Source organism: Cucurbita moschata, unplaced genomic scaffold, assembly GCF_002738365.1.
Source record: "Cucurbita moschata cultivar Rifu unplaced genomic scaffold, Cmos_1.0 Cmo_Scf00020, whole genome shotgun sequence".
Classification (NCBI taxonomy): Eukaryota; Viridiplantae; Streptophyta; class Magnoliopsida; order Cucurbitales; family Cucurbitaceae; genus Cucurbita; species Cucurbita moschata.
Window position 1 is genome coordinate 2,454,008 of NW_019268536.1, and position 21,119 is coordinate 2,475,126.

The window sequence follows — 21,119 nt, forward strand, 5'->3', positions numbered from 1 at the left end:
TTTTTTTTTTTTTTTTTTTCCTGAAACAGAGAAAAGAAAGAACAAAGGAAAGAAGAGGAGAGAAAAAGGGTAAAAACAGAGAGTTTTGATCAAAATGAACATTGGGTTCTTAGCGATCGTTGTTTAAGAATTCCATTATACAAAGCAACACGATTTGCAGGAATTTCGTTTCTACAGCAGCTGCTACTTGTTCTTCTTTCCGCCATAGCCACTCTCTCATCGTGCTCTCTTCTGTACTCTTCTCCATTCCCTTTTGGCTCCTTCACATCCTCTGCAAATCTCACCTTCTTCTTCTTCTTCTTCTTCTTCTTCTTATTTTTCTCGTCTAAACACAAAAACATCAAAAACCCACCAAAATTTCACCCCCAAATCTTCAAAACAACACTAAAAACACAAACTTTACAAAAACCCATCAAATTTTAAGTTAATTCAACATAAAAAAACCCACCAAGATTTCAGCTTTCTAATGTTCAAAACATGATTGAAGAAAAGGGAAGGAATTTACCAGAGGAAAAGCAGGAAGAAAGAAGTGATTTGGAAGGGAGTGGATTGATCTTGTGGTGCTTGGAGAAGGCAAGGAAGAGAGCGGTGGAGGAGACAACCATGGCGGTGGCAATGACGAGACCTTGAGAGGTGAGAATGGAAGACATGGGTGGCGGAAGGTGTTTATTTTGGGTATTCTTTTGAAAATGGATGGTGGAATTTAGTTGGCAAGTGGGGGAGATGAAGATGGAGTTTTTAAATGCATGCGTCCTCTCTCTACACTTGTCTATAAACAAGTAAGATTCTAACACACAAGTCACGACTCTCTACAATAAGATGATATCATTCACCTTGTTTATAAACTCTTATGACTTTGTCTCGTCCCGTGAAATTATATTAATATTAAGAAATTTAATTAAAAATTATAGATGTATTAAAATAATAATGAGAAGTGTGAGTGATGGTGATGGGGCAATGCGTGGCAGAGAAAGGCGGTGGGAGCGTTGAGGTAAGCATGAAGATTGAAGCAGTCAACTTTCATTCAACCCCCCCCCCACAAAAAGAAGACTTCTCAGAAAACGGTCAAACTCAGGTGGGACCCACTCTCGATAATTTCTCTTCATTTTAAACTCTGCTACCAACTCCCACCTGACACGTGGCATGCATTACTTTTCTTTTTTCTTACCCTTATTTTTTTTATATTTATTCTCATATCTTTTAAATCATTTTATTTTTATGGAAATTGGTCAAATAATAGATTTAATAATAATAGATTTATTGGAAGGATATAAAAATTACTCACAAAATGTTATTTTAGCCTGAATTTCTTTTGGTGACTAACTTTGGAATTTATTGGATTTTGAGGGACTAAATAGAAATTCATTAAAGATGAGGGGCAGAATTAGAAACTTAGGATAATTGATTTATTTTATGTGAAAGAGCGACAAGAGAAGAGATGCATGATTCACAGTTGGTGGAGGCAACAACCACAGATGTCGGCAAGCAATATTGGACAACATGTCGTAACAGTAGTGGGCCAACTGGACAATGCAAGTATCTAAATTTTCCACTTCTTTCCGACGTGTCGTCTTCCATACTCTGCCAAGTTTCCACCATTTCCATTGGCCCACGTGTAAACTTATTTTGATAATTGTCAATTTCGTAATTAATTTTTTAAATCCTCAAAATTATCCTCAAACTTATTACGTTATTTCAATTTTCAAAAGTTTTTTTTATAAACTAATTTCAACTATTTATATGTTCATGAAAAAATTTCATTCAAAATTAAGGTAAATATAGCTTAATAAAACTGAGTTTTTTTTTTTTATTAATGAGACTAATTAATCGAATTAACACATTAGATAATGTATTTTGCAATTGATTTTGGAGACTTGAGAAAATAGAGAGCGGAAAACAGTTTTCGTGATAGAATTCACTCATTCTCATGAAGCAGGGGTGTACATTCAACCCGACAACTCAACAACTGGACCAACCCAACCCGAGTCAAATAAAAATATATAAAATACGTTAAGAAGTTTCGTTCCTCAAATAAAAATATATAAGATTCGAATATCATCTACCCTAACAGGTTGTAACAGCCCATGCCTACCGCTACCGGATCTCACAATTTCACCCCCTTGCAAAAAAAATGTTTCATTTCTCTTTCCAACTGATACGCGATCTCACAATTTCACCCCTTGCGACCCAACATCCTCGCTGATACACCATCAGTGGCTGGCTCTGATACCACTTGTAACAACTTAAGTCCATCACTACCCGATATTATTCTTTTTAGGCTTTCCCTTCTGAGCTTCCCCACAAGGTTTTAAACCGCATATAGAGAAGTTTCTACACCTTTATAACAAATGTTTTGTTCCCATCTCCAACAGATGTGGAATCTCTCACAGGTGATGATTGCATTAACGTTGGTATCAACTTGAAAGTTCTCGTAAACATAGGACGATAACCAAAGTTCTAAAAGTAAAAACCAACAATAATTGTACGTTCCATGTTTCGAATTCAATAAAATTCAACGTTTAAATTTAAAAACTAAACGACTTTCTATAATACCCTACAAAATCTTAGAATCGCCACAATCCAATCATTCAATTCTCAGCTATATTTTACATTTATTACCCATATGGCCAAATATATTTTCATCATTATACAATAAACAAAAGGCCAAGCACAATTTATAACTCAAACATGAAACCCATTGAATACAAAAAGGAGAGAATTTGAGGCACTAAAACAAAAGATTGCCTAAAAGATGTGATTTTTAATTTTGCTCAACACGCATGAAATGGCAAAAAATTTACAACAATTCTCTAAACTCTTATTAAATATGAACACAATCCAACTAATACACCTTATTATCAAATCATCAGCCACTATTATGATTATAAAATGAAGCATGGATTCTAATTTCAAGAACATGTGCTTGAATTTCGCCACAATGATTAAGAAATTGCTGGTAATTTCTCATGAAACCCAACTTCTTAAGGCTTATTTACAACTTGAAATTGATATTTTTAGTTGCAGATAGGTTTTTTGGTGGTGTTAGTACTCGTGATTTGCTTGATATTTGGATTAAAAACTCTTCACCATCATCCACAAGGCAATAATGATCCAAAAGGCAACGATGGTAGTCCTAATGTAGAGTATAAGAGCATCGATGTGGTTCATTATGGGGCAGCTGGGGATGGAAAAACAGATGATTCACAAGTAAATATACTCACTCAAACCCTCAAATTATGCATCTAAAGCTATTGTTTTCTAATATGATTCATTGTTTAAAGGCATTTTTGAAGGCTTGGATGGCTGTTTGTAAGGCTGCAACGCCCTCAGCTATGTTGGTGCCATCTTCCAAGACATTCTTGTTGAATCCAGTGAAGTTTGAAGGCCCATGCATGTCCTCCAATGTCGGGGTTAAAGTAATTAGCCTTTTCCTAGCTTTGCTTTACGTTATGTTCATATGGTTATTATGGTAACTTACTTGGGATGTGCAGATCCTTGGAAAGGTTGTGCCTCCAAGTGATGTTGATGATTGGAAAGAGTTTAAGGTGAAGAATTGGTTGTGGTTTGCCAATGTGAGCGGTCTTGATATACATGGGAATGGCCAAATTGATGGGCAGGGAGCTGGTTGGTGGAATCGAAAATCAAATGGACGACCCACGGTTCGTTACGATCGTCGTACCAATTGTTACTTACGTTTATGTGGGAGTGTTTCAATTGAATATGTATTGTCATTACAGGCATTGGCTGTTTACGATTGTGAGAATCTTCGTCTTTCTGGATTAACGCATATTAATAGTCCTAAAAGTCATATGCATATTGTTCGTTGCAATCATGCTTCCATCTCTCAATTGAACATCTTAGCACCCGAGGATAGTCCCAATACTGATGGTATTGATGTTGCCTATTCAACCGAGGTTAAGATTCAGAATTGCAGTATTGCAACAGGTAGTGCAATCCCAGTAATATATTAACTCAGTTTGGTTTGTTGAGGATTCTCGGGAGGGAGTCCCATGTTGGCTGATCTCCATTGGTATGAGGCTTTTGGAGAAACCAAAAGCAAAGCCACGAGAGCTTATGCTCAAAATGAACAATATCATACTGTTGTGGAGAGTCGTGATTCCGAAACTGATTTTTCAACTGTATCTACTGCTATAACAGGTGATGATTGTATTGCTATTAGTGAAGGCTCTTCCAATATCCACATAGCAAACATCGAGTGTGGACCTGGTCATGGCATAAGGTTTAATCACTTAAAAACTACTAAATGTTACTTGATTCTCGAGGAAACGTGTTGCTTAAAAAAGCTATTTGTTTCAGTATTGGTAGCTTGGGAGAAGACGGGGCGACATCCGCCGTAGAAGAAGTGAGAGTTCAAGATTGTCATCTGAAAGGAACTATGTATGGAGCAAGGATCAAAACATGGCAGGTTAATACTAAATCTTGATTTGATGATGTCTTAAAACACGAAGAATTGTGTTCATGTCTCTTCTTCAATACAGGGAGGATCAGGATACGCAAGAAAGATATCGTTTCGAGGAATCACACTCGATCAAGTTCGCAACCCAATCATAATCAACCAGTATTACTGCAACGGAAAAAAAGACTGCAAAAACGAGGTAGATTTAAGAAACATTGCCTATAATTTAGATATACAAAAGGTAAACTAACATACGAGGAAAATGTTGCAGACATCAGCTGTAGAAGTGAGTGATGTGTTGTACCAAGGATTGCGTGGAACATCTGCAACGAAGGTGGCAGTGAAATTGAGTTGCAGTGAGAGTATAGGCTGCAAGAACCTTGCATTTGAAGATATCGATATCAAATCTACAGATTCTGATAAAACCACTCAGTCCTCATGTTCTAATGCCCATGGAACATCAACAAATACCGTTCCTACTATCGATTGTTTGTTACCATAGATAAGTTCTTGATAGAATGAGTTCATAGTGATTTAAATAAACAACTCATACACATATTCTAATTTTTATCGTCTATTAAATTTTTACACCAATTTTTTCAACAACAAACGAAGACAGAACACTTCATGTTCAAGTATCGAGTCTCACGGAATCACAACTAGGAATTGCCAAGTAATACAATCTTGGATCATCGAGAGACTTCTAAATCAATCATAACATACTCGTTTGAATGGTAAATAAATAAGTTTTGTCCATATATTATTTGTAACTCGATTAAATGATATTGAAATAAAGAAGTTCCTCGATATTTTCGAAAAATACAAAAATATTTTTATTATTTTTTTATGACACGATGACTTGAACAGTTTAGACTATCCAACCTAAACGTAATTTTTCTTCGAGAATAGGATTGGGTTTACTTAGATTTTTTTTCGGTTTAGGTGGTAAGATGAACTCGACCAACTCAAAAAAAATAGAGGGTTAAGTTGAGTTGGATTGTGAACCGGATCAATTAAGTTTAATTTGAAAGTGTAATTAGGGTAAATATTGATATCCGCCTGTTTGAGCAGCGCATAGAGCTTATGGTGGACCTTCATCGCTACAATTATGAGTTCAAAAACAATGGCAATTTGCGAGCCGAAACCTAAACCCCCGAAACCCTACCAGAAAATAACAAATATTACCCTGTAAAATTTCTGACCTTTCCCCCGCGTGGATCCCTTACAGCAGTCCTTCGCCTCTTCAAACACCAATCTCAATTCGTTGCACGGCGGGTTTTTCTCTGAATCGCCCCCTTTTGTTTTCTTTCTGAACAAATCTTATTGTTTTTCTTTTAGTCTTTGTGTTATTGCATCATTGTTCTTCAGATTCTCGCTGGTTATGCACGGATTAGTGTTCTTAGAGTTTAATTTGTTGGATTTGGATTCTGGGTGTGGTAGAATTTCTGGAAATCACTGCTACTACTTGGTTTTCCAGTTTGTTATTGGGGGCAGTGGCTATTTTCTCAAGAATATGATTTAGATCTTGATTTTGGGTAGATTTCTTTTTCCTGAGGAGACGCCTAGAACATGCTCTCGCTGCGACCTATTCGCAGATTCTGCCATGCTGCTACCATCATTGTATCTTCAGAGACCCCTGCGGCTGTGTTGAATCACGTTCAGAACTCGAAGCCCGTCGAGGAGCCTGCCCTTATAAAGCTTAAAGCAGAACGGGACCCTGAGAAGCTGTTCCATCTGTTTAAAGCCAATGCGCACAATCGGCTTGTGATTGAGAATCGATTTGCTTTTGAAGACACTGTGTCTCGACTGGCTGGAGCTCGTCGCTTTGATTACATTGAGCATTTACTTGAGCATCAGAAGACTCTTCCACAGGGGCGCCGTGAAGGATTCATTATAAGGATTATAGTGCTATATGGTAAGGCTGAGATGATCAAGCATGCTGTTGACACTTTTTATAATATGCACTTATATGGATGCAGTAGGACTGTTAAGTCGTTTAACGCGGTGCTTAAGGTTTTGATGAAGGCCCGTGATTTAGGAGCTCTCGAGGCATTTTTGAGAGAAGCTCCAGAAAAATTCAATATTGAGTTGGATATAATTTCTGTTAACATTGTTGTTAAGGCTTTTTGTGACATGGGTATTTTAAATAGAGCTTATCTTTTCATATTAGAAATGGAGAAGGTGGGAATAAGACCAGATGTGGTTACCTATACGACGTTAATTTCGGCATTGTACAAGCATAATCAATGTGAAATTAGTAATGGTCTGTGGAATCTAATGGTTTTGAGGGGTTGTTTGCCCAATCTTGCTTCTTTCAATGTGAGAATTCAATATTTGGTTGACAGGAGACGAGCATGGGATGCTAATAAATTGATGAATGTGATGAGGAACATTGGGATTGTACCTGATGAGGTTACTTACAATCTGGTAATAAAAGGTTTTTGTCAAGCCGGGTTTCTTGATATGGCGAAAAGGGTTTATTCTGCTTTACATGGGAGTGGATATAAACCAAATGTCAAAATTTATCAAACCATGATTCATTACCTATGCAGAAGTGGGGATTTCAACATGGCATATACAATGTGCAAAGATGCCATGACCAAGAATTGGTTTCCAAACATTGATACAATTCATTCATTACTTAAAGGCCTCAACAAGATGGGGCAGCCTGGTAAGGCTCAGTTGATCCTATCATTGGCAAGGAAAAGGGTGCCTCCTTTCTCTACAACTCAGTTGGAAGCTTTGAATACCATAATGGCCAATGGCTGAAAAGAGATCTGTAGACTGGTGCTAGATGAATGTAGCAGAAAGCTCAAAAGGAGCTCATGTTCTTTCTTTACTTCCATTTGTAAATTACAAAGTTAATTGGACACTGATTTTTTATGGGGTTACATCTTCAAAAAGTTTCTCATTTTCTCAGTAATTTGTTCTACCATCTCAATAAAGTATATGTCTCAAGATGAGAGTTCTGAATGGACCAGCTGATGTTCTCTGTGAGTTACTGTGCAAATCTCTCTCTCTAGTCTACACATACTTAGGCGAAACAAATGCTTTCCCATGTACACAGTATGCTATCCTCGATTCAATTTGTAATGTTACCAACTGTTTGTACACGTAGTTTTACATGTGCTCTTATTCAATATCGTATTTTTGAAATCAACTTAATTTTCAATATTTACACCTAGATTCATTTGTAGAGCTTCTGTTATGCTTGGATTACAGCAAAAAAAATCTCATAAAAGTGACATCTGACGTTATAGTTTTGTTGATGAAGTGCAATCTTCCTGTGGATTTTATCAATGTTTTATTGGGATATCATTCAGCATGTGTTATTTGTTATAGCTTTATTCTTGTCAGATGGTGCATTCTTTGTTCTTATCCTGTTTATGATATCACAGAGATGTCGCAACTGTGTTATAACTTTCTACATTCGAATCATCTTTTGTCATTCCAGCATCGGTGCTTTCAAACGCAATGGCAATAGGAATAAGGGCAAAATCTTTCCTGTTGGATATTTTTGAATGCTGCGTAGGTAATTTCAAATTTTCTGTCATCATTTCTGAATATGATTTCCAAGCATATTTATCGATAACCATTCATTAGGTAGAATTAAAACATCACTCAGAAGTCATTAGATTAGATTTTGTTACCTATTCAGATATAGCTGCTGAATTCTTGTAGTTTGAAGCATTTGTGCTTATCTTCCTCTTACCATTGCTTGAATTCATGCTCTGTTGGATAATCAGGGTAACTTGACACTCACACGAGAGTTTTATTATGATACTTCTATCTAGTATATGGACAAGAAACTTAATCTGAAAAAAGCTAAGGATAAAAGTAGATGGTTAGAGATAATGTGAAATACATGTATATGCACTGCGTCTCCGCTGTTATGTTGATTATAAATCTGGTGCCCTTTTACCTCTAGAAAGCCAATGGCAGATTAATGATTTCTGAAGCTCCCTGTGTGTCCAAATCCATCGTCTTCCGCCATTCGGATTAGTTGGAGAGAGTAGAATAAAAATTGCATGATGCAACTTACAGATGGTAGCATGTCGGTGCACTTTTCCTTTCGATGAGCTATCACTAATGTCCATGGACACTAGGGGAGGTTCATTCTCTCTAATGTGTTGGTTGGACGAGGTTTCTTCAGGTGAGGCTGTATTCGAGTATTCGAACAATGAACTTGATTCCACCTCTTATTTTTCCTTGATCAAGTTATGTTACTGGCAGAAGTTCATGAGCTAATATTTGATGCAAAACTCAGGAGGCGAAAACTTTTAGTTAGCGTGCATCTCGACTGGTGGTTAGTTGATCTCTTGAGTGTTGACTTAAATGGAGATGAAGAACATGCAGGAGCAGTGGCTGTCTGTGCTTTAACTTGAATGCTTGTTAGATCCTTTGTTTTTCTTTCAAATGAGATCTTTTATTGGGCATCTGTGTTTCTGTTGCCATGGATTCTGTTCTTGTCTCTGCATTTTCCTGTGTATTTTCCTGTCATTAGGTAAGGGGAAATGCAGACTACAGCAGGAGTGTGCCATATTTTGGGTAACCGTCTGATGTAATTCTTTTGATCTGAATCTTTTGTTGATGATAATAGAAAAATGAGATAATAAAGATAGTGTTGTAAGGCTATTGTTCATATCTGATTTATTCCTTTTCTATATGTTCTATATGTTCTTAACATTATTTACAGTTAGTGAAAACTATTTCCACAAACTAACCCAAATCATTTTAGCATATTGTGTTCTCACTCTCGTGCATCTTAGGAAAATTCCCAAGAGGTCACCCAACGTAAAATTACTTGAAGCAAAACACATTCGACCATGGAGTTCCTATGATTAAGTAGTCATCCTATCCTCAGGATCGTTCTCATTTGGATATGGTCTCGTCGGTTTATCCATCTACCCCTTATTTACTTGAGTGTCACATGCTCACCAACTTTCGCGTTGATTTGTCCCCAAACTACATCTTCCTTGGAGAAGTATCATTTTGATACCATTTGTAACGACCCATGCTCAGGATTTGAATCAAAATTCAGAATTGGGATTGACACCTAATGTCCTTGACATTCCCTGAATACTATCCTCACGTACCAACACAAATCTTCTAAGCATGCTTTGTTCTCACTCACATCCATCCTAGTAAAATTTCTAAAAGGTCACCAAACATAGAATTGCTTCAAGCAAGCATGCTTTGTTCTCACTCACATCCATCCTAGTAAAATTTCTAAAAGGTCACCAAACATAGAATTGCTTCAAGCAAAATACGTTTAACCATTGACTATGGAGTTCTTTTAAGCTCTTCTTAGTCATCTTTAGAATTACTCTCATTCGGACGTAGCCTTTAGATATCTTCTCGTAGGGATACAATGCCTTGATGAAATGCATTGATAGAGTGAGGTACTTTCTCCACCCTGATTGATGGAACGCCGCATTGAATATGTTTGAACCAATGTTATCACCTACTCATCTTTGATCAATGGATATTGGCACAACGGACAAATTAAGATGCCTCATCAACTTTTTAATACCCTCTTAATCTCTCTTTCATTTCTCCATTTCTAAAATTTTCCCCTCTTTTTATTTTCTTTTTTCTCTTTTTCAATATCAAAACTATAAATAAATAAATAATAAACTGTTATCTTAAATTGAAAAAAAATCAATTTGAAAATATGTTTATATATCGATTTTAATGTAATAACTGAGCTGACATCTTACCCATTATCTCTTCGGGATCATCAAAATACCATTATCAATTAATAATCTTAATGTATACATTAGTTTTTTTTTTTTTTTATAAAAATGATTGAACTAGGGATTAAGAACAATTGAATGAATTATTCATGGACAATTATTTAAAGAATTAAGATGTAGAAGGCAAATTGGAGGAAGTTTTAATTTTAATAATTTTTACATTAAGATTTAATCAAACACAAAATACATAATTACTTCTATATAATTTATACACAAATCCTAATTTTATCTATTAGCAATCCCACTCGCCGGAGAATTTTCTGAACCTACACCGATCTACGCTTACCGGTTTTCGTCCACCGACTCTTCTTCGCCGGTTTCCCAAAAGCGCTGCAGAATCCACAAACCGACACCTTCGGCGACGGCGGCTCGATCGCCGGCGGTACCTTCCCCGTCCTGTACCCACGCCCACCGTTGGATCGGCTTCTCTCCATCGTAGTATTAATCGGCTCCACCGTCACTGCCGCCGAATTCTCCTCCCCCGATGCGGCGGCCGTTTGCTTCAACTCCCCGGACAAAAATCGGTCGTCCCACACCAGTCCCGACGAGCCTTGCCGCCGGAAAGAAATCTCAGATCTCTGCAATCCCTCCATAGCTAAATCCTTTTTTTCTTTTTTTTCCCCCAAATTTACAGAGAAATTTGCTCTGTTTCTCTATCATATATAGAAGAGAGAGAAAGAGAGCTGAGGAAAAATAATTTAATTAATAGAGAAATTAAAATGTCACATAATGCAACAACTTTTTATTTTTTTCCGTTATCATAACATAAAAATAATATAAATTATTATCCTAACTAAAATATTTATTTATTAATTAAATTACTTTTTGCATTTATATCTATATATATATATATATATATTTTAATCTCGTTTAAATTTAATTTATTTTAATTCTTTAAAAATAAAAAAGATTCAATAGTTATTAAAGGAAATTATTTCTAAAATTAAGAATAAAAGAAAAGAAAATTCTAAATGGGTCCTACATTTTGTTGGAGATAGGAATGACACAAACTACGCGTACATTTAACACGAATTTAATTAAAAAATATATTTATTTATTTATTTATTTATGGAAAAGTCAAAGAAATAAATTAATTTAAGTGGGTATAAAATAAAATAAATAATAAATAAAGTGTTGAAATTGAAGAGAATTGAATGGTATAATAAATGAGGAATGGGTTTAATTTTTCAAAAATGGCAACTCATATTGTGAGTTGTGTACACATGGAAGTCAAGAGGCATGCAAAATTATTAATTATTAATTATTTTTTGGTCCACATTTCTTAGGGGACAAAAAAAATCATAATTATTTGGGTAAGAAATTTTGGTTGAGCTACCATTGATTATACAATTTGACTATGTAGTATTGGGTTATGTAATGTTCTAACCACCATAATGTATATAAACTAACGAACGAATCGTCGGTAGATATTGTCTACTTTGACTTATTACACATCGCAGTCAGCTTCACAGTTTTAAAAAGTGTCTACACCCCCTTATATGGAATGTTTTGTTCCCCTCTCCAACCAATTTAAGATCTCACAATCTATTCCCCTTGGATCCTAGTGCATTCGCTGACATACCACTCAATGATTAGCTCTGATATTAACTGTAACGACCCTATTTTTCTATTGAAATAGAGTCTCACTCACCATATGCATGACATGACATTTTTATGTAGAAACATTGATTTTAAATGGTACATAAACGATGTCATGAATTTACACGTTAAAAATAAAATTATTCAATCCTAATATAATGCAAGACTAACGAATAATATGAAATGTAACTGCCCTAACTTAGATTTTATGGTCTTCAAGCGTCACTTTAGTCATCCGTACATGGGTACTATGTCTTTATCTAAGATGTAAGAGTAGCTCATGATTTGAATATTTTAAGAAATATTCAGTAAATAACCTCGTGGTTAGGGTGGGGTAATGCAAACACACACATACATGATAGTCCTATACTTTAAAACATAGCATGACCTTGAGCTCTTTTAAGTTCCGGACATGGTTAGATGTGTGGTACTTCCTCACACACGGCCCACACACGCGCACATTGACCCACTAAACGAACTTGTATACATATTCTCTAGGCTTGATTTGGTCGAGCTAAATGGTCACGTATTAGAAATTTTTGACAAATATTGAATTAGAGAAGGGCATTGGATTCATTGCAACTCATAGCAATTGGATCTTGTAATTTGGTAGCTACTCGGTTTGTCCTTTTTCACTCTAATTGCCTCTTTCTTCTGCTTAATCTCTGAATTCTCTCTCTCCCGCTGGCCATTATTTAAGTTCCCCTGATCTTCATTTTTAATTCTCGCCGAATTTTCTTAATCTGCGCCGATTTGTTCTCCTAGGATTCTCTTCCCTTGGAATAAACCGATCATTACTTAATGGGTTATTGCAATTGCTTTTGTTATGTTCGCCGTTGTAGAGGTTTTGTTTGAATGATTTATGCATATTTCGATCTTTGATTTATAATAATGTTTCAATTCTGTGCTCTTCCCCCTCCACTCAGATGCTGTTAAAATAATGCTTCCTTTGGCATTTTCCGCGCTGGATAGCATGCCTTAACTTGATCTGAGATTGAACCCTAGGTTTTTTTTTTCTTATGGCAATTGACTATGGTGTGAGGATAGGTTCCATTTGTAGCTTCATATTCTTGGTGACAGTTCTAGATGCTGCTGAAAATTTTTGAAGTGTTTTGAAGAAATTATTGCTTGGATGGTTCTGTGTACAATACCGAACATAGTTGCTTTTGGTCTTCTGAAAATATTTCTTTCAGAGCTTTTCACAAGCCATTCCAGTTCGTGGGAAAGTCATCGACTGATTCTACTTATTTAGAATAAAAAGGTATACATACTTGACATGATACTGTGTTATAAAATAGATTGGTTGGTGATTTTGCCATTTTTACAACATCAATTTCTTCAAGTTTCTGTGGATTCTGACCTTCTCCTCATGGGCCATTCCTGATGATATAGCTCCAAATTGTACTCTGATTCTATCATAATGCTTTCAAGTTAGTTATCCATCCTTTCAGGAACTCTTACTTCTATGATATTGTAGGTGAACTGTAATTGACCCTTTATTCCTTCATTAATGGAAGTTGGTCCATCATTTCGTACATGATAATCAAAGTAGTTATGCTGTTCTTATTGTTAGGATTGAAAAACTCACATTCAATTTGAGTAAGATGCAAAAGGAGCAAGGCTTGGTTGAAGAAGCAGTCCTTTTATTGGCAAGTTATCAACTCTTTTGCTTCTAATTGAAGAACATCCATTGATCCAATTCCATTCCCATTTGTTCTGCTCTTTTCTCTCTCTCCAAATTACCATTCCACTTCCAAGCTCCTTGTACAAGCACATAACCTCATTGTTTGCTACGCACTTGGTGTTTATCCATCTTCCATTGCTTCCTCCTAGAAGTTTTATTCCCAAGTCATTTGGCACCTTCTCAACCACTGCCCACATATCTCTATCTCTAAGCTCCCAAACACAGGCGTTTTCACCGCATATGGCACCAACTAATGCTAGCCTTCCATTTCGGCTTGTAAGTGCGGCAAATTCAAGTCGGTCAGCCATTGGCACCTGCAATTCCCTGCAAATGTTTGAGTTAATCTCAAACCCCATCACCCTGAATGCCCTTGCAGAGGTTATCCAATACAAAACCCCATTAGAGTAGACACTGTCATTATGAGTCCAGACTGTTAGCCTCACGGAAAATTCCACTGGCAGTGATCCTACAATTTTCCATGAGTCGTTTCTTGAATCATATATTTCCAACTTTGATTCATAAGTGGTGCCACCTTGTGGTGCCTCTGACATCCCACCTGCTACATAGACTTCGAATTCTGGAAACTGAGAATCTTGGCTTGTGTTTTCTATTACAACCCCCACAGCCGGATTACTCCTAGTGATGTTCGGCCTTGGAAGATACCGGAATTGACTAGTGAATGGATTGCATATGATCAATTGTAGAACAACAGAACTTACGGATCTTAAAAGCAGAAGATTACCAACTGTGGCAATTGGTTTGACTAAATCAGGAAGAAATTCCAGTGAGAGCTTATGCCAATTATCAAAAATTGGATTGTGAGCAAAACATAGCTTGTGTGCTCGCAAAGGCAAGGCGATGAACCATGAGGGATGATACTGCGAAAGAATTGACTTGGTGCTCAAGGGGCGAGTATCGACGCACTCGTGCCAATGCCTGCAGGCCGATCTAGCTCGTGCCAAGGAGTCTGGGGAGAGGAAGGAGAAGATGTTGGCAAGAACATCAAGAGGAAGGCTACTCCACATGGTTGATGAAAAAGTGAAGCTTTTTCATCAAAAAGTTAGTAAATTGTATATATGCAGTACAGCTGATAATTGAAGTGCTATCGTTCAAGGCGAATTACTGAAATAATATATGTGCGTTGGAATGTGTGGCCATATCAACTATGATCTGTATGGTCTGACCCACATGGGAATCTCATTTGTTTACATGTTTCTTTGCTGGCTCAAGTATTTGATTGCTTTTTGATGCATAAATTAGAGAAGTTTGGTCCTTGGCAGAGCCCAAAGGGCAAATGGATGTCTTTGATAGGCACATCCTCAAAATATCTCTGCTACCTTCTTCTTCAATACTTCAAAACCAGGCCCCACCTCATACCTTTTGAGTAGTTTACTTCTCGTTTCTTTTGATTCTTTACATGTCAATACAGTCACTGCCTAACTCATCTTTATCAGTTAGGCTAGGCTGTTCTTATCGTATCTAAATGATATGTAACGGCCCAAGCCCACCGCTAACAGATATTGTCATTTTTTAGTTTTTTCTGTCGGACTTCCTTTCAAGATTTTTAAAACGTATCGGCTAGGGAGAGGATTCCACATCGAATGTTTCGTTCCCCTCTTCAACCGTGGTGGGATCCCACATGATATATCTTTTTTATAATAGATGAGAACCAAATTAGCACGAAACCACAACAAGTTTTGATGTTGATGTTGTGATTATCCGTCTATTATCTTTCTCTTGTCAATGTTTCGTCTGTTGATTGGTAATATTATTATATAGTCGCCACTTAAAGGCTTGTTTGACTGAATTTACTTCTAGAGCTGATTTCCTTTTATTATTATCCTTTTGTATTCTTATCTCCCAAAGAGAAAGAATGTATTATATATTTTATTTTTTGAATTTGCATAGGATTCTTTTGCAGGTTGGCTGAAAAGGTTTGTCCGTATATTCTAGCTGTGATTTGTAATTTTCCCTAAAATTCAAGAACTTATCTCCAGCACTGTACAGAACTTGATTTGTTAGTATGCTTTTGTCTTTTAAGCTGCAAAGTGCAATGGTGGGCGTGTTTTGAATGCAGTGAATCTAGTAGATCTGAACACAACTCAATTGGTTTTAATTAAACCACGAGGATGTTGGTCCTCTTCCTCAGTAGAAATCGAGAGAAACCATCCACGACAGAATTTTTACTTTTTCTCCTTCAGAGCAGAACGATCATACTAAGTTCGATAAGACTCGACCAGAAATAAAGTGAGCAAAAATGTAATGGGTTGCTCATAGCCATCAAATTTTGTGCACTTTTCAATGAATTATGCTCTATGCTCGATTTCTACTAGTACCTTACGTGCTTTGACAAAAACCAACAGGTAAAGAAATCCATATACCGAGTCTCAAATTTTGTGCACTTTTCAAGATGATTTCAATTTTGTCGTTGATATGAGGGTGATAAGTGGTGCTAATTCGATCTATATATATATATACATACATACACACATATACATATCAAAACTTGGATCGATATATTAAAGTCCAAAGCTAAATTGATACTAAAAGCATCTATTGATTTTCATTTAGTAACAATTATTGAAATGTAATATTAACAAATATATCAAATTGTATTAATCGACTTTTTTGAATGGAAAGAATTTAAAGACGGTTTGATACTATTTGAATTCTATTTTACATTTTTAGGTTCAATAAATCAATTAGATTTAGGTAAATATTAATTTTGACAAATTTATTTTTAATTACACATTTTCAAGTGTTCAGTATATTTTTATTTTAAAATTTAAAATTTAAATTGCATAATTACATTAAAAAAAATTTGATAAATATTGTATACGACGATAGTTCATTTGTTAAGAGTAAAATATGTATAATACAATATATAAATCACACGATATGCAAAATAATAATTGTAAAAAAAATGAAAAATAATAATTGTACAAAATTTATATTCATAAATTAATTATAATATTTAAAAGAGTAGAAATTCACCTTAATATTTAATTGATTTTTATGATATTATTAAACAAGTTCATGTTTAAAGGTTTAAATAATATTTGTTAGACTAACACGACTCTCTACAATATGATATGATATGATGTTGTCGTGTATAATCTCTTTGTTTTGGACTTTCCAAAAAGTTTATACCATGGAAAGTGTATTCCTTAATTATAAATACACGATTATTTCCTAAATTATTATACAATGGAGAGTGTATTCCTTCATTATAATCCCAAGATCTCTTAAATTCGAAAATACAACTAGAATGTTTTTGTTTTGAAAATTATGGGTTTAAGATCACCCACAAAAAACCTGATCCACGTTCCTTTTATCATCTCTTTCCCGGTGGAAAAAATGGTCGATCTACAGAGATCTTCAACAAAATTCGGATAAATACTGTCTGGAGCACGAAAGTATGTTGTAGAAGTGGACCAATTGATTAAATTTTTGCGAAATTGATGCTGTTCTGGTGAGAACAAAGATTCCTCCCACTTCCACTTCCTCCTCTTCTGAATGATTTCTTCTCCCAAATATCCTCAAATCAAGGATATTCTTTGTATTTCCTCTTTTTCTTACCACTGCTGTTCTTGATCTTTCTTCTTCTTTACTTTGATTGTTGAGAGAAACAGGGTGGGGTTTTGTTTTAGGGCTTGATCCTCCATTTTGAATGCCGGAGATGGGTTTTCCCCTTGTTTTGATTGCTGATATTGCAGGTAATTTCATTATTCAATCGACCCAATAATGAATTTTCTGTTCCTGTGATGGGAAATTGTTGACTGGGTTTCTCATTGTCGAAACCCAGATGATTTTGAGGAATGACAATGTCTTTCCAGCTTTTAAGTACTCAATCTTGTCTATCTGCTTATGTAAAGACCCGTAGAATTCAGCTTCGATGGAGGTTGAATCCTGTTCAGGCTATACCACCACCATCAACTCTTTTGCACACTGATGAAAGTGAATATCTTCCAGAATCTAAAAAGGGTTCTGGGTTCAAATCAGTATTGAAAACGAGTAAAGATTCAACTGGTATTTTGCTAAGTCAATCAAATACAGTGGGTATATTAGGAGGATCGTCTGTTAATTCTACTGTAAACTTCTTGGGAAAATTAGTTAAATGGAGTACCAAAGATGGAGAATCTGGTCTTCCTTTTGTTCTCTGCTCTGACCCAACTCTTGGTAATGAGCTTCAAGTGTTTGATAAAAGTTCTCACCAAGTTCTCAACTACAAGAGTGAGAATCTAGGGTTGGATTCTGGACCATTAGTAGAGAGTTTGAAGAGTAAGAGAGATCTTCTCGAGAAGTCGGGTGCTCGTTGCATCGTTATGCCTTGTCACATATCTCATTTATGGTATGAAGATGTTTCAAAAGGGTGTCCTGTTACCTTCCTTCATATGGCTGATTGTGTTGCTAGAGAGCTCAAGGAAGCTAAGTTGAAGCCACTTGAAGCTGGGAGCCCATTACGGATTGGTGTTCTTGCAACCAATGCAATTTTAAGTGCAGGGTATTATCAGGAGAAACTGCAGAATGAAGTAGGCATCTCTTCATTGTTTTTGAACTTCATGGATCTTGAAGCTCTTATTCCTGTCTTCAAGCGATTTTTAACCGTAACGGAACAATACTTGTGTATATATGCAGGGATTTGAGGTGGTTCTTCCAGACAAAGCAACTATGGAACATACTGTAATTCCTGCAATTGAGGCTCTAAACAGAAAGGACATTGAAGGGGCAAGGAATTTACTACGAATTGCTCTTCAAGTTCTTCTGGTGAGGGCTGTCAACTCTGTCATCCTTGCCTCTGATGATATAAAGGATCTCTTGCCCCTTGATGATCCCCTTCTTAAGAGATGCATTGACCCAATGGACGCATTAGCAAGGTCCACTATCAATTGGGCACAATGTGCGAAATAAGGTATTTCAAGATCTCAATTTGTTGTAAACCATTTGAACTCTGCTAAAAATAATATCAGGAAATATGCCTAAAATCTACTGCATGGTTTCAAATTTTTCGAGTTATGAATCTCGTACAAGATCAATGCTGTTAGAATTGCTTTCTCATCCAACATGATCTTTCTCTCATTTCATAACAAAAGGAAGACCATTGCTCAAATAGAATTAGAAATATGTGATGTGATGTACTTTCCCTATTTATCGTTTCAGCCTTCTGTTTACTTCTCATTTAGATGGTAGTATTCATTCATGAACCCTTGGTTGTGACCCTATCTACAGTTGAAAAGGATACTTTGGCTCCTCCATTTTTCTGAAAGAAAATTTAGATGTAAGTTTAAATTGTAATCAAAGTTTGTTTTGAAATCATAACTCATGAAATGCATAGTTGTTCACTTCATCCTCTCAGCATCTCATTAGAATCTCTTGGAATATTAGAATCTCTTGGAATAACATGGACGGAGTGTAACAGCCCGAGCCTACCAGTAGCAGATATTATCTTCTTTGGGCTTTCCCTTTCGGATCTCCCCACAATGCTAGGGAGATGTTTCCACACCATTATAAAGAATGTTTCGTTCCCCTCTCCAATCGATGTGTGATCTTACAATCCACCCCCTTTGGAGCCTAGCGTCCTCGCTGGCACTCGTTCCCACTCCAATCGATGTTGTTCCCCTCTCTAATCGATGTGGAATCTCACATTGAGATTGACATATACCATTAAGAATAGTTGGTTGAGAATAATAGTACTCAAAAGTTCAAAAGTGTGCAGTTGGGAATGTTTTCCAGTAAAATGGAGGAAGGATGCAACAATGACGGCTAGAACTGCAAAATTGGAGTCATCTCTTGTTTCTTTTTTTTTTTCCTGATATCTGTGAGTGTCTTGAACTTGTCTCAGCACCTCTCGACTAATCTCATGAGACAACCCGCATGACCCTACGATATTTAAGTGCTAAGGAAATTTGTAAAGCAAAAAATCCTAGGTAGGTCCACCATGAATTGAACCCATTCCTTCAAAAAGCTGTTTGTTATACCTGAGACCATTAGGCCAATCTATGATGGTTTAATTTTGATCATCTTTGATTTTTGTTCTGTGTTCTTTCTGAGCAATATCATATGCACTATGCTGTGTTTATAGCAACATTTTAGTAGATGGATACAGTCTAATGCCACGAAGAAGCTACATAGCTAGTTTTTTAGAGGATGTTTGCCTTGTGATTCTAATTAATATAGGTTTGGAAAGTGTTAAGCTGGTGTAACCTGTGGTTGGGTTCTGCAGAAAAATGAGTTACAAAACTAAAGTTTGTATAATCCATGTTAGGTTGGTCTGTGTTTTGTGGGTAAAATTTAACACAGTTACACATTGAGATAAACAAACCTACATACCAAATATGAGCTTTACTTAGATTTTTGGGTTCTTCTGAAAAGTTGTCTCCATTTTCCTTCACTTCACATGATGGTTGTTGTTTGTAGGCGAAGGATGGGCTTTCTGAATCATTGAACTGGTTTAGGCCATTGGGTTTGCTCCTGCGTTCCTTCCACAGGGTTGAGCTAGACGTGTTGTGATCTTGGTTTAAGGCGTTGGGGAGAATTTGGAAGACTTTATGGAAATGATCTCGACCCAAATACTTGAATTCAGGAGCTCCAACTTTGTTTCATCCACTACGCTATATTTGTTCGTACCTTATTTTAATTGTATATCCCAGGTAAACTTTATATTATTTATGTTTGAGGCTGCTGTTTCAATAAAAATAAATTTAAATTTTTTATTATTTTTTAAATTATTGTGAAAGTAAACCAGGATTCTGAGATCCCACGGGATCTCTTGGACAGGGAAGCGAAGTATTCTTTATAAAAATATAGAAACCTCTCCCTGGTAGACGCGCAATAAAACTGTAAGGTTAACGGCGATATGTAACAGACAAAAGCGGATAATGTATTCTAGCGGTGGGTTTGGGTTGTTACAAATGAACGATGTGCTAGCGAGGACGCTGGCCCTCAAAGAGGGTGGATTGTGAGATCTCATATTGGTTGGAGAAGCGAATGAAATATTTTTATAAGGGTATGGAAACCTCTCCTTCGTAGACTCGTTTTAAAATATCTGTCATTGAGTTTGAGCCTATTTTATTATTATTATTTAAGGATTGTTTATAAAATGTTGATCAAATCATATGAATTATGGATGAAGTTTTAAATCATTGGAGTGAAATTATTTTTTAATTTCTCTAAATGATCGGGATCAAATTTGTAATTTAATCTAAAAACTTATATTAAATGCCATCTAGGAAAACTGAAATTTAGGTTCGATGGTAGGTTGACATTTTTTTGGTCGGTCAACTCAAAAAAGATTAAAATATTTAATGTATGTAACTGATTTTAGTGATACATTGTAACATGTAAATGTTTGATATTTGAACTTCACGAAATTTGTTTGATATTTGAACTTCACGAGATTTTTATTAATGTAACGTGTATGATGGATAAGTAAGCTTTGCTTTTTTTAAAATAATTATAAATGAAAAAATAACCTTTTCGGATCGTAACTACTTTAAAATTTTGAATCAGTTAAAAAATAAAAATTAAACTCAATCCAAACTAATCAAACAAAAGCTTTAAAACGAAGGGTTTTAAAAAAATGGTTGGTAAAAGAATAGTGTTTGGGACCCCAACAAATTAAAAGGGCTACCTTTATGTAAAGTAGCTAATTTAATTAGTTGGA

At 35.9% G+C, this 21,119-nt stretch overlaps 6 protein-coding genes across 10 annotated transcripts; 3 read left to right on the forward strand and 3 right to left on the reverse strand.

The window, feature by feature from the left end:
• Positions 1–66: 66 nt before the first annotated feature.
• LOC111457756 lies at positions 67–784 on the reverse strand. The gene is made up of 2 exons (XM_023100145.1): positions 506–784; positions 67–325 (listed from the first exon to the last, which is right to left on the reverse strand). The coding sequence occupies exons 1-2, from the start codon at positions 648–650 to the stop codon at positions 90–92; spliced, it is 381 nt and encodes a 126-aa protein (XP_022955913.1). The 5' UTR covers positions 651–784; the 3' UTR covers positions 67–89.
• Positions 785–2,896: 2,112 nt separating this feature from the next.
• Positions 2,897–4,919, forward strand: LOC111458013 (probable polygalacturonase At3g15720). Its single transcript, XM_023100493.1, has 9 exons — positions 2,897–2,956; positions 3,019–3,207; positions 3,282–3,416; positions 3,492–3,659; positions 3,738–3,945; positions 4,159–4,240; positions 4,318–4,426; positions 4,500–4,616; positions 4,689–4,919. Exons 1-9 carry the CDS (start codon positions 2,897–2,899, stop codon positions 4,917–4,919), a joined length of 1,299 nt encoding a protein of 432 aa, XP_022956261.1.
• A 612-nt stretch (positions 4,920–5,531) lies between these two features.
• Positions 5,532–8,684, forward strand: LOC111457895 (pentatricopeptide repeat-containing protein At1g80150, mitochondrial-like). 4 transcript variants are annotated; one of them, XM_023100330.1, is made up of 3 exons: positions 5,532–7,483; positions 7,816–7,949; positions 8,346–8,684. In XM_023100330.1, the coding sequence occupies exon 1, from the start codon at positions 5,987–5,989 to the stop codon at positions 7,184–7,186; it is 1,200 nt and encodes a 399-aa protein (XP_022956098.1). In that variant the 5' UTR covers positions 5,532–5,986; the 3' UTR covers positions 7,187–7,483; positions 7,816–7,949; positions 8,346–8,684. The 4 variants fall into 4 exon arrangements, with proteins under 4 accessions (XP_022956098.1, XP_022956097.1, XP_022956099.1 ...); XM_023100329.1 differs by having other exon boundaries at positions 5,532–7,410; XM_023100331.1 differs by having other exon boundaries at positions 5,532–7,410; positions 8,350–8,684.
• A 1,629-nt stretch (positions 8,685–10,313) lies between these two features.
• Positions 10,314–10,854, reverse strand: LOC111457736 (MAPK kinase substrate protein At1g80180-like). The gene has a single exon (XM_023100117.1). The coding sequence runs from the start codon at positions 10,764–10,766 to the stop codon at positions 10,440–10,442; it is 327 nt and encodes a 108-aa protein (XP_022955885.1). The 5' UTR covers positions 10,767–10,854; the 3' UTR covers positions 10,314–10,439.
• Positions 10,855–12,940: 2,086 nt separating this feature from the next.
• LOC111457915 (protein UNUSUAL FLORAL ORGANS-like) lies at positions 12,941–15,056 on the reverse strand. Its single transcript, XM_023100362.1, has 2 exons — positions 13,361–15,056; positions 12,941–13,184 (listed from the first exon to the last, which is right to left on the reverse strand). Exon 1 carries the CDS (start codon positions 14,479–14,481, stop codon positions 13,363–13,365), a length of 1,119 nt encoding a protein of 372 aa, XP_022956130.1. The 5' UTR covers positions 14,482–15,056; the 3' UTR covers positions 12,941–13,184; positions 13,361–13,362.
• Positions 15,057–16,738: 1,682 nt separating this feature from the next.
• LOC111457829 (probable amino-acid racemase) lies at positions 16,739–20,181 on the forward strand. Of its 2 annotated transcripts, XM_023100231.1 has the most exons (5): positions 16,739–16,928; positions 17,089–17,172; positions 17,262–17,988; positions 18,095–18,368; positions 19,874–20,181. In XM_023100231.1, the coding sequence occupies exons 3-4, from the start codon at positions 17,275–17,277 to the stop codon at positions 18,365–18,367; spliced, it is 987 nt and encodes a 328-aa protein (XP_022955999.1). In that variant the 5' UTR covers positions 16,739–16,928; positions 17,089–17,172; positions 17,262–17,274; the 3' UTR covers position 18,368; positions 19,874–20,181. The 2 variants fall into 2 exon arrangements, 1 of the variants encoding a protein (XP_022955999.1); XR_002713017.1 differs by having other exon boundaries at positions 16,739–17,988; positions 19,874–19,946; positions 20,030–20,181.
• Positions 20,182–21,119: the final 938 nt, after the last annotated feature.